The sequence below is a fragment of the Pseudophryne corroboree genome, chromosome 4 (genome assembly GCF_028390025.1).
Source record: "Pseudophryne corroboree isolate aPseCor3 chromosome 4, aPseCor3.hap2, whole genome shotgun sequence".
In the NCBI taxonomy this organism is placed as follows: domain Eukaryota; kingdom Metazoa; phylum Chordata; class Amphibia; order Anura; family Myobatrachidae; genus Pseudophryne; species Pseudophryne corroboree.
Window position 1 is genome coordinate 50499375 of NC_086447.1, and position 18275 is coordinate 50517649.

At 49.0% G+C, this 18275-nt stretch overlaps 1 protein-coding gene across 1 annotated transcript in view; it reads right to left on the reverse strand.

Moving 5' to 3' along the window:
• Nucleotides 1-18275, reverse strand: part of EPHX2 (epoxide hydrolase 2) — a 194779-nt gene that overhangs the window by 155439 nt on the left and 21065 nt on the right. Inside the window, exon 3 of the mRNA XM_063915025.1 lies at nt 13358-13517. Coding sequence (XP_063771095.1) covers nt 13358-13517 — 160 coding nt within the window. The remainder of the gene's footprint in view (nt 1-13357; nt 13518-18275) is intronic.

Here is an 18275-nt window from a genome sequence, read left to right on the forward strand (position 1 = left end):
TCCTTATCCATATTATCAAAGTGATCTGTCAGCTCATCTGTCCAAGCTGCAATTGCGCTACACACCCATGCCGACGCAATTGTTGGTCTTAGCACAGCACCCGTATGAGAATAAATACACTTTAAGGTAGTTTCTTGCCTGCGATCTGCAGGGTCCTTAAGGGCCGCTGTGTCAGGAGACGGTAGCGCCACTTTCTTGGACAAGCGCGTCAGGGCCTTGTCCACAGTTTGGGGTGATTCCCAAATCTCCCTGTCCTGTTTAGGGAAGGGGTATGCCATATAAATTCTTTTGGGGATCTGCGGTCTCTTTTCCGGAGTCTCCCAAGCTTTTCCAAAGAAATAATTTAATTCATGAGATGTGGGAAAATTAATAATCTGTTTCTTTCCTTTAAACATGTGTACCCTTGTGTCGGGGACCGAGGGTTCAACCTCAATATGCAACACATCCCTTATTGCCACAATCATACACTGAATGGTTTTAGTCACCCTAGGGTGCAATTTTACTTCGTCATAGTCGACACTGGAATCAGAATCCGTGTCGGTAGTAGTGTCTTGTGTTAAGGGACGCTTTTGAGACCCCGACGGGCCCTGTGAGTTGGTCCAATCCGAGGATTGACACCCTGATGTCCCCCCTAATTCAGCCTTATCAAGCCTTTTATGTAAAGATGCCACACTTGCATTCAACATATGCCACATGTCCATCCAATCCTGAGTCGGCACAACCGACAGGGACACACCACTCATTTGCTCCACCTCCTCCTTGGAGAAACCTTCCGCCTCAGACATGTCGACACACACGTACCGACACCCCACACACACAGGGATTAGCCTATAAGGGGACAAAACCCCAACCAGGCCCTTAGGAGAGACAGAGAGAGAGTATGCCAGCACACACCCAGCGCTTAAAAACACTAGAATATATATGACAAGATAGCCCTTTTTTTATATATATATATATATATATATATATATATATAACCTTAATTCCCACTCACTGCGTCGCCAAAGTGCCCCCCTCCTCTTTTTTCCAGCCTGTGAGTTCAGCAGGGGAGAGATCAGGGAGCCAGCGTATCCTCATGCAGTTTCTGTGGAGAAAATGGCGCTGGTTAGTGCTGAGGATCAAGCCCCGCCCACCCGACGGCGGGCTTCGGTCCCAGTAATTCTATATAAAAAATGGCGGGGGATTTTAGGATTTACTGTCCCACAGCCTAATCCTGCTTTATATTGCCAAAAAATGAGGAAACTTGCTGCCCAGGGCGCCCCCCCCTGCACCCTTCAGTGCTGCTTGTGTGTGTGTACTGGGAGCAATGGCGCGCAGCATACCGCTGCGTGCTTACCTCATGAAGATCTGATGTCTTCTGCCGCCTGATGTCTTCTTTGCCTTCTCATACTCACCTGGCTTCTATCTTCGGCATCTGTGAGGAGGACGGCGGTGCGGCTCCGGGACGAACCCCAGGTGAGACCTGTGTTCCGACTCCCTCTGGAGCTAATGGTGTCCAGTAGCCTTAGAAACAGTGCCCAACTTGACAAGCCAGCTCTGCTTCTCTCTCCTCTGTCCCACGATGCAGGGAGCCTGTTGCCAACAGGACTCCCTGAAAATAAAAAACCTAACAAATTCTTCAAAACAGAAAACTCTGGAGAGCTCTCTGCAGTGCACCCATTCTCCTCTGGGCACAAGATCTAACTGAGGTCTGGAGGAGGGGCATAGAGGGAGGAGCCAGTGCACACCCATAGTCAAAGTTCTTTTTAGGTGCCCTATCTCCTGCGGAGCCCGTCTATACCCCATGGTCTTTACGGAGTCCCCAGCATCCTCTAGGACGTAAGAGAAAAATGACCTACCTCTGACAGGTGTGTCATCCAGCAAGACCCAAAGAGGACTGACCGTTTTCTACAAAGGAAGAATAGCCTGTCTTGCTGGTATTACGGCGTCAGCATAGTACCACTTGTTGGGATTTCGGCGTCGCCATTCTGATCGCCGCAATCCCGAGCGGCGGTATCTTAACCGCTTTCCGTTCGCAAGTATGTACAATTAGTGAGTATGGTCTAAGGTTTCTTGTCTGCCTCTTTATCTACAATAATGTTTGTAATAAATAAGGAGGAAAAAAAGCAGCATGTTTCTCCCTGAAAAACATTACATCCAGGCAGGAGGACAAAGGTTGTGGGATCTCTCCGAAATGTTCAATGCCGGACAAGGCTGGTGGCACTACAGCAGAGGGACATGTGGAGTGGGTGCCCCCTAGTATTGTAAAGAGAACATGCACAAAATAATGTAACTGTCCACATAAACTTTTAATAAGAGGGAACATGGTCTTTGATATAGATTGTATGACTAGTATTTGTGATCAGTCATTTGCTGGGCGCACGACAGAGACTGGGCAGCCATTCCCGACTTTGGCGTTACGGACGATATACTGTAACATGGGCAATGTTTCTTCACATTACGCCTGTTATGCTTTCCTGGCAAGGGAACAAGTACCAGGCCCCAATTACACAATGGCATCCAGTCTCTGCACTTTGCTGACTTTCTTCTGTTTACTGAATTCATTACAATTAAAGAACAAAAAGAAAGAAAGTATTTCCATAAACATTAAAATAACTAAATATACATTTTCTCCTTAAACTTCTTGTTTTAAAGGTGTGTGTGTGTGTGTGTGTGTGTGTGTGTGTGTGTGTGTGTGTGTGTGTCCCTTCTACAGTTGTGGCATATATCTGTGCTATCAAAATATGTTCAAAATTCTCACCCCCATAAATCCGCCCACGTATTAAATGACAGAAATGAGATAATTATTTGCTGTTGACATGGTTAGGAGTATGGGGCTGCCAGGGAGATTTTCAATTAAGTTAACTGTAAATAATTCTCTCATTTCCTTTTCCACTCCTTGGCAGCCCGAGCCAAGCACTACACAAACCGAGCGGGAAGGCTCAGGGTAGTCAGCACCCACAGTGGACACTGTATATTTTACTGCTGGAAGGATTTTTCTTCCAACCTGATCATTAGTATAAGATGTCACAGCCAGAAGACGTCGTCTGGTAGAGGTGTGAAGGGATGATCACACAGTAAGGTCTTCTCCTGAACATCCTCAGGCTTTCAGCCCACACCAGACATACACCTATTTACCAAGACAACGCCACGTGTTCTTGAACCAACTTTACTTTTTTTCTACTATAGGATCTTTCAGTGGGAATCCATCTTCCAGTGCAATAGCAGCAGTAAGACTAGTCATAGACTCATCAATTTTGCCCATTGAACACCACTTAGAAGGCTCATTATCCTGAGAAGGCTACATGTGGTCAAGTCTTGAGGTTAGAGTGACACCTAACCATCTGCTCCCATTCCTTATTAATGAGATATTTTATAGCTTGGTGCTTAAAACACTATGCTCTTCTGCTGATGGTCCTCAAGAGGGGAAATCTGGAGACTGGAACAAAACTGGTGTGTCATCAATCGCCATAATGGAATAGGCCATCGCCAGTGATCTGAGCTCTTCACAAATCTCCCCAGAGTCACTGCCAGATGCGGGATCAAAGAGAGACATACGAGGATCTCCCAAGCCGCACAACATACAGATTCATAGTTGCCTGGCTCTCTTCAGCCACCCCTGCATGGCAGTGTCCTTACGGACAGACATGACCTTGGGCATAGTATCAAATTCACTTAGATACACAAGCGACAGAAAGTTATTCTCTATTTATGAAGCCCACTGGGGCAAAGTGTCACTATGTCGGCTAAAATTTTAGTCTTGGTGACTAGGTTATATGAAATCCAGGTGCACATTTCCTGATGAAGGTGAGCAGAAACGCGTTGAATACACTGTGAGACATCTCTTCATCCAGCCGCCAACACAACTGATTACCATCTTATTCCAGGGAGTGACCTCAGGACACCTAATCAAGACTGGCAAAACTCTCAAGGGCACAGCACTGCTTCCAAGGGTTAACCACCCAGCAGCCGATCACTTGCAGCGGCTGAGCATGCAAGTATCTCACCGCCGCTGGTTGCATGCCACAGGGCAGGTCTATTGGTTGGACAGGTTTGCAGTTAGGTTTTGGTCGGTTTAAACACAGACCTTTAGTAAACCTGCGGTTCCCAAAATCGGCTGTTGGTGCAATTTTCTAAAGCCAGGTTTTTGGTTGTTTTTTCGTCAGTTTTGACTTCAGTAAATGACGAGTTTGCAAAACAGATGGAGAAACGACCAAAAACCAAAACTGACCTTTAGTAAATATACCGTCACAAATCCAGCCTGCCACCAGATACAGCAATCAGAAACAGCTGGTCGTGAACTGTGGGCACTTCTGTCATTTACCGATAAATACACAATTTACCTGCCACCAAGAAGGATTAATATGGAGTCCTTACATTCTCTGAACAAATATTAATATTAATATTTCACGTTTAATTACAGATCGGTATATAGCATGGGCGCCTCAGGCTCGCAGGTTCAGAAAGAATCACAGAATATGGTAGACCAGTGGTTCTCAAACTGTGTGCTGTGGCACCCTGGGGTGCCTTGGAGTACTTGCAGGGGTGCCCTGGGTTGGTGGTCCAGGAAAAAACAGGATTTTAATACCTACCGGTAAATCCTTTTCTCCTAGTCCGTAGAGGATGCTGGGGTCCACTTCAGTACCATGGGGTACAGACGGTTCCGCAGGAGCCATCGGCACTTTAAGACTTTTTCAGAGTGTGAACTGGCTCCTCCCTCTATGCCCCTCCTCCAGACCTCAGTATAGGAACTGTGCCCAGGGAGACGGACATTTCGAGAAAAGGATTTACTTTTAAGTTATTGGTGAGATTCATACCAGCTCACATTTCAACCATGCCGCACACATGGCATTCAACAAAACACATGCCAACAGGCATGAACATTACAGCAAACACGCTGAAAACATTTTCAACAAATTAACAACTGCAGGTAAAGTACGCACTGGCTCGGGTGCTCAGCATCCTCTACGGACTAGGAGAAAAGGATTTACCGGTAGGTATTAAAATCCTGTTTTCTCACACGTCCTAGAGGATGCTGGGGTCCACTTCAGTACCATGGGGTTATACCAAAGCTCCAGTATGGGCAGGAGAGTGCGGATGTCCCTGCAGCACCGATTGACCAAACTTTAGGTCCTCATCGGCCAAGGTGTCAAATTTGTAAAACTTAGCAAACGTGTTTGTCCCTGACCAAGTAGCTGCTCGGCAAAGTTGTAATGCCGAGACCCCCCGAGCAGCCGCCCAGGATAAGCCCACCTTTCTAGTAGAATGGGCAGTCACCGAATTCGGTAACGGCAATCCTGCCGTGGAATGAGCGTGCTGAATCGTACCTCTGATCCAGCGCGCAATAGTCTGCTTAGAAGCAGGACACCCAACCTTGTTGGGAGCATACAGGACAAACAGAGCCTCTGTTTTCCGTATCCGAGCTGTTCTCGCGACATAAAGTCTCAAAGCCCTGACCACATCCAGAGACTATGAAGCAGCGAAGGTGTCAGTAGCCACTGGCACCACAATAGGTTGGTTTATCAGAATCAGAATCAGCTTTATTGGCCAGGTATACTTGCGTATACTAGGAATTTGTTTTCGGTTTACAGTGCAGCAGACACAAAGGGAACAAGTAAACAGGAAGGGGGGACATGTGCAGTCTTCAGATAAAGGAACCATAGGGAACAGAGTGATCATCATTACATGCAGAGAAATAGAGTAGAGCGACTGGGCGGTCTACCAGGGGGTCGGAGTTCAGCAGGTGGACTGCTTGAGGAAAGAAGCTTTTGAGGCTTCTGTTGGATCTGGTGGGGATGGCCCTGTATCGTCTGCCAGATGGCAGCAGGTTGAGCATGCTATGACTAGGGTGAAGCGGGTCCTTAACTATTCTAGTTGCCCGTTTTTTGGCTCTGGACAGATACAGATCACGGACAGGGGGAAGGTCCGCTCCGATGATCTTCTCAGCTGACCTTACCACTCTTTGGAGCCTGCGTTTATCTCTCTCACTGGCGGAACTATACCAGACGATTATCGAGGAGCACAGAAACCACCCTTGGAAGAAATTTCTGAGGAATTCTTAACTCCGCCCTATCTTCATGGAAAATCAAGTAAGGGCTCTTGTGATACAAGGCCCCTAACTCAGACACCCTCCTTGCGGATGCCAATGACCACTTTCCAAGTGAGAACTTCAAATCTATCTCTTGGAGAGGTTCAAACCAATCCGATTGAAGGAACTGCAACACCACGTTAAGATCCCATGGTGCCACAGGAGGCACAAATGGAGGTTGGATGTGCAGAACCCCTTTCACGAATGTTGGAACTTCTGGAAGGGAGGTAAATTGTTTCTGAAAGAAAACTGACAAGGCCGAAATCTGGACCTTGATTGAACCCAATCGTAGGCCCGCATCCACACCCGCCTGGAGAAAATGGAGAAGACGTCCTAACTGAAACTCTTCCGTTGAAACCTTCTTGGTTTCACACCAAGACACATTTTCTACAAACACGGTGGTAATGTTTAGACGTTACTTCTTTCCTGGCCTGAATAAGAATAGGAATGACTTCTTTGGGAATACCCTTCCGGGCTAGGATCCGGCGCTCAACAGCCATGCCGTCAAACGTAGCCGCGGTAAGTCTGGATACACGCACGGCCCCTGCTGCAGCAGGTCCTCGCAAAGAGGAAGAGGCCGAGGATCTTCTATGACCAACTCCTGAAGATCTGGATACCAAGCCCTCCTTGGCCAGTCTTGGACAATGAGGATCGCTCAAACCCCTGTTCTTCTTATGATCTTGAGAACTTTCGGTATGAGTGGAAGTGGAGGGAAGACATACACCGACCGAAACACCCACTGGGTCACTAGTGCATCCACTGCTATTGCTTGAGGGTCTCTCGACCTGGAACAATATCTCCGAAGCTTCTTGTTGAGACGAGATGCCATCATGTCTACTTGAGGAACCCCCCCAAAGACTTGTCACCTCCGAAAAGACTTCTTGGTGGAGGCCCCATTCTCCTGGATGGAGATCGTGTCTGCTGAGGAAGTCTGCTTCCCAGTTGTCCACTCCCGGAATGAAAATTGCCGACAGAGCTCTTGAATGTCTTTCTGCCCAGAGGAGAATCTGTCACCTCTGCCATTGCCGCTCTGCTTTTCGTTCCGCCCTGACAGTTTATGCACGCGACTGCTGTTACATTGTCCGACTGGATCTGTACGGGTTGATCTTGAAGAAGATGCTCCGCTTGTAGAAGGCCGTTGAAAATGGCTATAAACTCCAGAACGTTTATGAAGACAAGTTTCTTGACTTGACCATCTTCCTTGGAAGCTTTCCCCCTGTGTGACTGTTTCCCAGCCTCGGAGACTAGCATCCGTGGTTACTAGGACCCAGTCCTGAATCCCGAACCAGTTTCCCTCTAGTAGGTGAGAACTGTGTAGCCACCACAGGAGCGAAATTCTGGCTTTGGATGACAGGATTATCCTCTGATGCATGTGTAGATGGGATCCGGACCACTTGTCCAACAGGTCCCACCGGAATACTCTGGCATGGAATCGGCCAAACTGTATGGCCTTGTAGGCCGCCACCATCTTTCCCAACAACCGAATGCATTGATGAATCAACACTCTTGTTGGTTTCAGAATTTGTTTGGCCATTCTCTGGATTTCCAGAGCCTTTTCTACTGGAAGAAATACCCTCTGCACCTCTGTGTCCAGTATCATCCCCAGAAGGAACAATCTTGTCGTCGGTTCCAACTGTGACTTTGGAAAATTTATGATCCAACCGTTGTGTTGAAGTATTGTCAAGGAGAGTGCAATGTACTGCACCAACCTTTCTCTGGACCTCGCTTTTATCAGGAGATCGTCCAGGTAGGAATTATATTGACTCCTTGCTGTCGAAGGAGGACCATGCAGAGTCCGAGTTGTTCAGTCTGCAATCTAATTTGCAGTGTAAAAATAAAGCAGCCAGTACTTACCCTGCACAGAAACAAAATAACCCACCCAAATTCTGAGTTGATCGCAGCAGCAAGTTTGTTAACAATTGGGCAAAACCATGTGCACTGCAGGGGGGCAGATATAAAATTTGCAGAGAGAGTTAGATTTGGGTGGGTTATTTAGTTTCTGTGCAGGGTAAATACTGGCTGCTTTATTTTTACACTGCAATTTAGATTTCAGTTTGAATACACCCCACCCAAATCTAACTCTCTCTGCACATGTTATATCTGTCCCCCCTGCAGTGCACATGGTTTTGCCCAACTGCTAACAAAATTCCTACTGCGATCAACTTGGAATTACCCCCAATGTCTGATGACAGGTTTTCTGACCACTTTTCAATAGCACGCACAGGCAATGGTAGGCCTGAGTAGTGTCCCATTGGCCACATAAATAGATTTCAACGTATTCTCTAACTTGCGGTCTGCCGGCTCCTTAAGTGAAGCCGTCCTAGGCGCAGGGAGAATCACCTTTTTCTTTAACCGTGACAGGGCACTGTCTAAAATGGGGGGTGACTCCCACCTTTTCCTGTCCTCTGCAAGGAAAAGGGTAAGCTGCCTGAATTCTTCTGGGAATCTGACATTTCTTTCGGGTTAAACCAGACTCCCTCAAAGAGACTGTGCAGCTCATGAGATGGAGGGAAAGTTACATTACTTTTCTTTATTAAAGTAAGCCTTCTCCTGTGGTAAAGGAGGGGGCTCCGTAACTGCTAACACCTCCTTTATAGCAACAAACGTGTTTTGAATGTTTTTCGCTAACTTTGGATCTATTCCCCTGGAATCACTAGTGTCGACACAGGAATCAGAGTCCGTGTCGTTATCAGTTTGTACTACTTGTGCAAATTACCTTTTATGTGACCCAGAGGGGTCCCTGTGGATGAAAGGCAGAACTATTAAAAATCACATCTTCAACAGATTATTTTCAGTTTTCTGCATGAGACTCAGACTTATCCAATCTCTTACTGATATGATTCACACTATCACGTAAATCTTTCACCCAGTCAGGCTCTTGGTGTGACGGCAGTGCCACCACATTACAACTCTGTGTCCCTAAAATGGCTCCCACAGGGGAAGAGCTCCCTGCCTCAGACATGTCACACAAGTGCACAATCACACCACAGACACTCCGGGGCTTATAGGGGACAGACCCACAGTAAAATCTGTCAGAGGGACACAGAAAAGAATTGCCAGTCCACAACTCAGCGCCTAAAGAAAAAATCTGTGTCGTGTACTTTGTACAGAGAGACTTTCCGCGCTATACATATATATTGCCAATAATAGGTTATAGTACCACAATATACACTTTCCCCCCCCCTATTTGCACCCGGATACTAGAATCAGAAGTTGAGGAGGATCAGCGTTTCTTCCCTTGCTTATTGCTGGAAGAAATTGGCGCTGAGCAGTGTGCTGGCTGACTGAGGAAGAAGCCCCGCCCCCTGCAATGGCGCGTTTTTCCTCAGCTATTGATCTAGATATTTATACTGGCGAGGGTGTAGGACTGTGCCACAGCATCATATGCCACCTTTTGCCAGTGAGAGTAGGTTTCATGCTGCCCTGGGCACCCCCCCCCCCCCCCCCGACCACCTCCCGACCCCCCCTACCTGCGCCCTGCTGTGCACTGTGTTATAGGAAGCATGGCCGCGCAGCGTTCCCACTCGCTGCACGGTACCTTAAGCCGTCACGATGACCGGAGGTCCCTCTTGCAGATCTCCAGTAACACTACTCACCAGTCTTCTGACTTCTGTTAGTGGGGTGACGGCGTGCTGTGTGAGTGAGCACATAGCCGCAGCTAGTGTTCAGTACCCTTCAGGAGCTAATGGTGTCCTGTCAGCAGAAGCAGAGCCATGAAACTCTTTAGGAAGTTGATTCCTACTTCTGCCCCCTCAGTCCCACGAAGCAGGGAGACTGTTGCCAGCAGCCTCCCTGAAAATAAAAAACCTAACAAAGTCTTTTAGTGAAACTCAGTAGAGCTCCACTAGAGTGCGACCAGTCTGCCTGGGCACATTTTCTAAACTGAGGTCTGGAGGAGGGGCATAGAAGGAGGAGCCAGTTCACACTCTAGAAAAAAAAGTCTTAAAGTGCCCATGGCTCCTGCAGAACCGTCTATACCCCATGGTACTGAAGTGGACCCCAGCATCCTCTAGGATGTATGAGAAAATCTAATTATTTATGGTGAATATAATAGACAAAACCACTGCTGGTGGCTTCCAATCATACAATATGTGGACAATTAAGTGAACCCTGTCCCTCACCACACAGCTAAACCTAAGGATGATATATAAACACAATTTACTTCATTTAATATTTTTGGGGGAGAACATTTTTTGGCCTAGCGCTGCCATGAAAAAAAAAATCTGATACTCTAGGGAGCCGTGATTTTAAAAAGTTTGGGAACCACTGTGCTAGACTAAATGTGTTTAATTCGAAAAGTATTTCCTTTGTTACAAAAACACTTAATAGAATGACATACAGGTTATTAATGCAAATTAGATTCAGAATTTAAATAACAGGAAACCCTTTCAGAAATCCAGGACACTTATGACAGAGGCCTGCGTTCCGTCTGTTGTGGTTCAGTTCACAAGAATATAAGGCGTGGTGCGTCCCCAGCACATGGCTGATCCCCAAGGTATGAACACTTATTATTGGGAAACATTTCTTCCTTTGTTCCCCTCAAGCAGGTTCTACTTGTCAAGCTAGCAGGGTCTTACAGAAAAGTTACAACAGACTGTACTTGTCAGAAGTGTCCACACAGCTTCTGACACAGCGATACTGTATATGACTAGATTACCCACATGACGGGAACTATCTTGGGTTCCCTGATCTGCAATGACACATAACTGGTTCTAAGGATGTTTTACAGCTATCTGCAAATTCCTAGTCAGATCTGTCACCTTCTGTAGACTTGGCAGGGAAGGGGGGGGGGGGGGGGGGGGAGATTCAATTGAGGGCTAAGGGTGCGAATGGCCGTTGCCACAGCATTTAAACACCAGCAATGGCAGCCCTTCACGCACCTTTCGCCCAGCTGATTCACATCCTGAGTCCCTCAAAAGTGCTCTATGGGTTAGCGAACACTTTTGAGCAAGATCCTGCTTCCATAAAGTATTCCACAGGGTGAACGGATTCGCCCTTAATTGAATTCCCCCCTTAGTGTCTTTTGAGTGAAGGTTGTAAGGGAGTGTAAAATACACGTAACCTCATACTGGGAGGGCTACATATTTGCTTGTGATCTGGGAGAGGGGAGATAAGGAGATCTGGGACACAGACCTTTCTTCCAGTGACAGCACATCCCCTGTAGAGTGGAAGTGGGGAGGAGAAGGACGGAGAGCCAGGACAGCAGTCAGTCATTTCTATGAAGCTGTGGGAAACGGGGAGTGAGCGCCAGGGGTGTGTGTGTGGGGGAGGGGGGGGGGGGGGGGATTAATAGTGAGCTTCAAGGGGAGGGTAGAAAGAGGGAGCTGTTAGTGTGGCGGGTGTACTTGGGGCGAGGGAGCAAAAGCTCTTATTGAAGACTTATAAAGTGCAATCCTGAAGAGGAGGGATCACCCCTGATATAAGCAGGTGCCCAGGTTCCGATCATCCACATGTATGTATATACATGTATTTTTCATTTATAAACAAGCAACACTTTGTGACTGATATCGTGTTTGTTATTGACATAAATCATTTTAATGACATAATGCAGGAAGTTATTTGGCTTTGTTCCTAAATAAAGCAAGAGGAGACTGAGCTGATTAATTTGATATGCAACACTTGTATATCTGCGTGCGACGGAGTCTATATACAAAGTGCTACGAAGCAGCGGCCGCAGGTTTCTTCCATGTCAAGTTCCATTGTGCTCCGTATACAGACTCAGTCGCACACTGACATACAAGTGGGATGTAGTCAGGATCGGGTATTTCAGGAGGCATTTGATATGCCAGCTGTCGGGATCCTGGCGCTCACCATACCGACGCCGGAATCCCGACAGCCGGCATACCTACAACTATTCTCCCTCCATGACACCCCTAGAGGGAGAATACATAGCGTGGCGCAAGGGGCTCTTTTGTGCTCACCACACTGCCTACTTGCCAGGGGTCGGGATCACTGCGCCGGCTTAACGTAGTAGACCCGGAATTTCAATGCCGGCCCATAGAAGTGTCAAATTAATCAGTGCAGTCTCCTGGTGCATCCCAGTCACATCGCATTGCAACGAGGGCTCAAGTCAAGGGCTCAAGACGCCCGACTTTAGCGGCGTTGCACGGGACCCGGCGGCTCACTCACTCCAGGCATCTCATGCTAACGGCGCATTGAGCCTAGATGTAGGTGTACACATACTGTATGTGCCTGGTTTACACCAACAGAGGTGGCTGCACAGTGGTGGTAGTAAATACAGTCTGCAATGTATACACATTAAACACTTCCCTTTCAAAGACCAAATAGGAAAATTCTTCATTGCTACGGAGTGATTGCAAATATAACTGTAATAAAGCAAAATGACTGGAGCAGCATTACTACTATAATGATAATAATAATAGTGTCAGTGGGAGAGCACTCAGTCAGCCAATCAGAATCGGCCCACGACAGTCGTCTGTGCACAACTTAAACCAGTGATCAGCACCCCCTAACAGGCGCCACCTTCTAGTGGTCGGCATGCGACGCATTTTGTGCTAACACACCCTTACTGTACTTTGGCAATGCTTACATGCCCCTCTAAGCCCCATTCCACCGCCCCTTAGCACAAGGGGGAGTAAGAGCAAAATACATGTCGCTGGGAATGGGGTGGGTGTGTAAGAACATTTGGTGTGCGTGCTTATCTGAGAAAAGTGCAAGCTGCAGCTTAAAAAAAATGTAAACTATTAAATTGCTCTGGGACATTTCAGCACGGATGAGGTCAGGAAATGTGTTACTAACAGGTGTAATATAATCAGTAGCAGATGTTGCCACGGGTAAGCAGGACTTTTGCCCGGGGCGCCGCTTTCCGGAGGGCGCCGGCGCCATCTGCAGGGCGCCGCACCATGGCAAGATCCGCCACTGTGCACTCCCCCCCCCCCCCCTGCTGTGAAGGGAACCAGATACTACACGTCTAGTTTCCCTTCGTGGAGAGGACCTTTGCTGTGCGGTGCGCGATGACGTCATTGCGCAGCGCACAGCATTGTGGCACAGACGCTAGGGGTCATAATTGACCTCTAGTGTCTATGCATCCGAGGAGAGGAGCGGCGTCGGCGGAGGTCTGGAATCAGGAGCGGGGATGTAAGTATACTTTTTTTTTTCCCTTTTCTTTCAGCGGGGCTACAAATGGGGGCGTAACGGACCACGCCCCGTATTAAGCCACGCCCCTAACGTTTTGCCCGGGGCGCCACAAGGGCAAGAACCGGCCCTGAATATAATGAAGATATCAGGCTTCACCCCAGTATATATAACATTACAAAAATGTCTTCCTACCATTCTTTCTCAGTGCCAAGGCGGCCTTCAGGAGCGGCTTATTGACTGCCCCGGCCTCAAACGTGCTGTGGAAAGCCTCTTCCAGGGAGAAGGAGACAGGGAGGGTGACCCCAGATTCTTCAGCAAAGACCCTGCATTCCTTGTTCATTTCTGTAACAAACTAACAGTGCAACAGTCCCATTAGGTAACGTAGGGAAACGGTACAGCCAATCCCCCCCACTTGTATATCACAATAAGGAATATTGGCAGTTTACAAATCTGTCTCAAACCCTAAACGCTCACACATCTGCATACATTGATTGGGACGCATTCTGCAGCAATCAGGCACACTTCATACAGGACTTTCCTGCACAGGAACACCAATGTAACAAACATATTAACAATATACAAATGTGACAATGATAATATAAACAGATATAAAACGAGGTTTTATGGTAAGAACTTACCTTTGTTAAAACTCTTTCTGCGAGGTACACTGGGCTCCACAAGGAAAGACATAGGGGTGTAGAGTAGGATCTTGATCCGAGGCACCAACAGGCTCAAAAGCTTTGACTGTTCCCAGAATGCATAGCGCCGCCTCCTCTATAACCCCGCCTTCCTGCACAGGAGCTCAGTTTTTAGTTAACCAGCCCAATGCAGTAGCAGGAAAAGAGACGACAACGGTTAGAAGCCACATACACCACACTCTCACGACAGGATAAGTGTCAGCGGCTAATGCCATACCAACCCAAAGAAGCTAAGTACGTCAGGGTGGGCGCCTTGTGGAGCCCAGTGTACCTCGCAGAAAGAGTTTTAACAAAGGTAAGTTCTTACCATAAAACTCGTTTTCTGCTGCGGGGTACACTGGGCTACACAAGGAAAGACATAAGGGATGTCCAAAAGCAGTTCCTTATGGGAGGGGACGCACTGCAGCGGGCACAAGAACCCGGCGTCCAAAGGAAGCATCCTGGGAAGCAGCAGTATCGAAGGCATAGAACCTTATGAACGTGTTCACTGAGGACCACGTAGCCACCTTGCACAATTGTTCAAGGGTCGCACCACAGCGGGCCGCCCAAAAAGGTCCAACAGACCGAGTAGAATGGGCCGTAATGTGAGCAGGAGCTGATAGACCAGCCCTCACATAACCATGTACAATCACCATTCTAATCAATCTGGCCAAAGTTTGCTTGTGAGCAGGCCAGCCCCGTTTGTGAAATCCAAACAGCACAAAGAGAGAATCAAATTTCCTAATAGAAGCAGTTCTCTTCACATAGATACGGAGAACCCGTACCACATCCAAAGACCGCTCTTTGGGAGACAGATCAGGAGAAACAAGTGCCGGGACCACAATCTCCTGGTTAAGGTGGAACAAAGAAACCACCTTAGGCAAATAATCGGGACGAGTCCTAAGAACCGCCCGGTCACGGTGAAATATCAAATATGGGGAACTACAAGACAAGGCACCCAAATCCGACACTCTTCTAGCTGAAGCAATAGCCAGCAGAAACACCACCTTAAGGGAAAGCCACTTAAGATTAGCTAAACCAAGAGGTTCAAACGGAGACTCTTGTAACGCCTCCAAAACCACGACAAGTCCCAAGGAGCCACAGGCGGGACATAGGGAGGTTGGATACGCAACACACCCTGAGTGAAGGTATGCACATCAGGCAATGTCGCTATCTTTCTCTGAAACCACACAGACCAGGCAGAAATTTGAACCTTGAGGGAGGCCAGGCGCAGGCCTAAGTCCAGGCCCTGCTGAAGAAAGGCCAACAACTTGGCTATACTAAACTTGGAAGCGTCATAATGGTTAGATGCGCACCAAACAAAGTAAGAATGCCAGACCCTATAGTAAATCCGAGCAGAAGCTGGTTTCCGGGCCCGCAACATAGTTTGAATGACCGCCTCAGAAAACCCTTTAGCCCTTAAGACGGAAGCTTCAAGAGCCACGCCGTCAAAGACAGCCGAGCTAGGTCCTGGTAGACACACGGGCCCTGAACGAGGAGGTCTGGGTGTTGTGGAAGTAGAATTGGACGCTCTGACGATAGGCCCTGCAGGTCTGCGAACCAGTGCCGTCCGGGCCACGCTGGAGCTATGAGAAGCAGAATTCCTCTTTCTTGCTTGAACTTCCGAACTTACCATGGGCAGGAGTGACACCGGAGGGAACACGTACGGCAGCCGAAACCTCCACGGCACCGCCAGCGCATCCGTGAATGCTGCTTGAGGATCCCTTGTCCTTGCTCCGAAGACCGGACTTGTGATTGTGTCGAGACGCCATCAGATCTACGTCTGGAAGGCCCCACTTTTCCACTAGGAGTTGAAACACTTCTGGATGGAGGCCCCACTCTCCGGCATGTACGTCCTGACGACTGAGAAAGTCCGCTTCCCAATTCAGGACTCCCGGAATGAATATTGCCGATATGGCCGGTAGATGGCGTTCCGCCCAATGTAGAATCCGTGAGACTTCCTTCATTGCCAAACGGCTTCGAGTGCCGACTTGATGATTTATGTAAGCCACTGTGGTGGCGTTGTCCAACTGTACTTGAACAGGATGGTTCTGAATTAAATGCTGGGCCAGGTTCAACGCATTGAAGACCGCCCGCAATTCCAGAATGTTGATCGAGAGGAGAGATTCCTCCTTGGTCCACCGACACTGAAGGGGGTGTTGCTCCAGCACCGCGCCCCAACCTCTTAGACTGGCATCTGTCGTCAACAGGACCCAGTCGGATATCCAGAAGGGACGGTCCCTGCACAATCGTTGGTCCTGGAGCCACCAGTGCAGCGACAGACGGACCTCCGGATTCAATGAGATCATGTGAGACCTGATCCGGTGAGGCAGGCCGTCCCACTTGGCTAGAATCAGCCTCTGGAGGGGGCGAGAATGAAATTGAGCATACTCCACCATGTCGAATGCTGACACCATGAGGCCCAGCACCTGCATAGCCAAATGTATCGAAACTTGCGGACGAGAAAGGAAGCAACGAATCCTGTCCTGAAGCTTCAGGACTTTATCCTGAGACAAGAACAACTGCTGGTTGTGAGTGTCCAATAGCGCTCCTAGGTGCACCATGCTCTGAGCAGGGACCAGGAAGGATTTCTTCCAGTTGATGAGCCACCCGTGGGCTTGTAGAAACCGGACAGTCATATCCAGATGACGTAGGAGAATATCTGGGGAATTTGCCAGGATTAACAAGTCGTCCAGATACGGCAGTATCCTGACCCCTTGACGGCGGAGTACCACCGTCATCACCGCCATAACTTTGGTGAAGACTCGCGGAGCTGTAGTTAAACCAAAAGGTAACGCCCGAAACTGGTAATGGAGTTTGCCAATCGCAAACCTCAGGTATTGCTGATGTGACACTGCTATAGGAATATGCAGGTAAGCATCCTGTATGTCCAGGGAGACCATGTAGTCCCCAGGTTCCAAGTAGGGAGGCCAATCCCGGGATCGGGATCGGCGGGATCCCGGGATTTGGGCCCAAAAATACCGGGATTTGAATCCCGGGATTGGAGCATCCAATCCCGGGATTCACGGGATTACACTGCGCATGTGCGGGAGGAAGTGTGTGTAAGTAATACTACTTACAATTAGGTGGGCGGCAGCCATAGACGAACGTTGAACGCGGCGGCACTTCAAATGTGGCGCCGGCCACCAGCCAATCAGAGCTGGCGGACCGGCAGCCAATCAGGGAAGCTGCCGCAGCAGCCAATCAGGAGCGACTGCTGCGGCCACTTCCCTGATTGGCTGCTGGTCCGCCAGCTCTGGTTGGCTGGCGGCCGGCGCTTCATTTGAAATGCCGCCGCGTTCAGTGTGTCCATGGCTGGCGCCCACCTAATAGTAAGTGGTATTACTTACACCCAGCCTCCCTCCCGCGCCGCTACCAACCCTCCCCGCTACCTACTGTACATCCTCCCGCCCAGCTACCTACACCCTCCCGCCCAGCTACCTACACCCTCCCGCCCAGCTACCTAACACCCTCCCGCCCTGCTACCTACACCCTCCCGCACCGCTACCTACACCCTCCCGCACCGCTACCTACATCCTCCCGCCCAGCTATCTACACCCTCCTGCACTGCTACCTACACCCTCCCTCCCTTCCCCGCCGCTACCTACACCCTCCCGCACTGCTACCTACCCTCCAGCGCTGCTCCCTACACCCTTCTTCACCGATCCCTACTGCAATCCCGGGATTGAGCGTTTTTCAATCCCGAATCCCGGGATTGAAAAAACGGCCCGGGATTAACCTCCCTAGTTCCAAGGCCAGAACTATAGAGCGAAGGGTTTCCATACGGAACTTGGAAACTTTCACAAACCTGTTCAATGCCTTGAGGTTGAGAATGGGCCGGGAGGACCCATTCGGTTTCAGGACCAGAAACAGCGGAGAATAGTACCCCCGGGCCCCTCTGAGCAAGAGGCACCTGTACTACGACTCCTGTATCCAGGAGGGTCTGTACCACTGAATGTAGAGTGTTTGCCTTTGTCTGGTCTGTGCGGCAAAATCGATGAGGGGGTCGGTTTTTGAAGGCTATGGCATAACCTCGAGTGACGACTTCCCGTACCCAGGCATCTGAAGTGGTCTTCAACCATTCCTGGGTATACCCTAGGAGCCCCACCCTTGGATCCCCCAGGGGAGGCCCGCCCCGTCATGCGGCAGGCTTATCGGTCTTGGAAGCTGGCTGACGGGCAGCCCAGGCTCTTTTGGGCTTCGGCTTACCAGGTTTGGAAGTGCGGGCCTGCTTGTGGTACGCCTGACCTTTTGCTTTACCTGAAGGACGAAAGGGGCGAAAGGAAGTACCTTTAGCCTTCGACACAGAAAGAGCGGTATTTGGCAGTAGCCAAATCAGCCACTACCCCCAAACAGAATATCTCCCTTGAAACGGAGTACCTCCAGGGTTTTTCTAGAGTCCAGATCCACAGACCAGGATCTCAGCCACAATA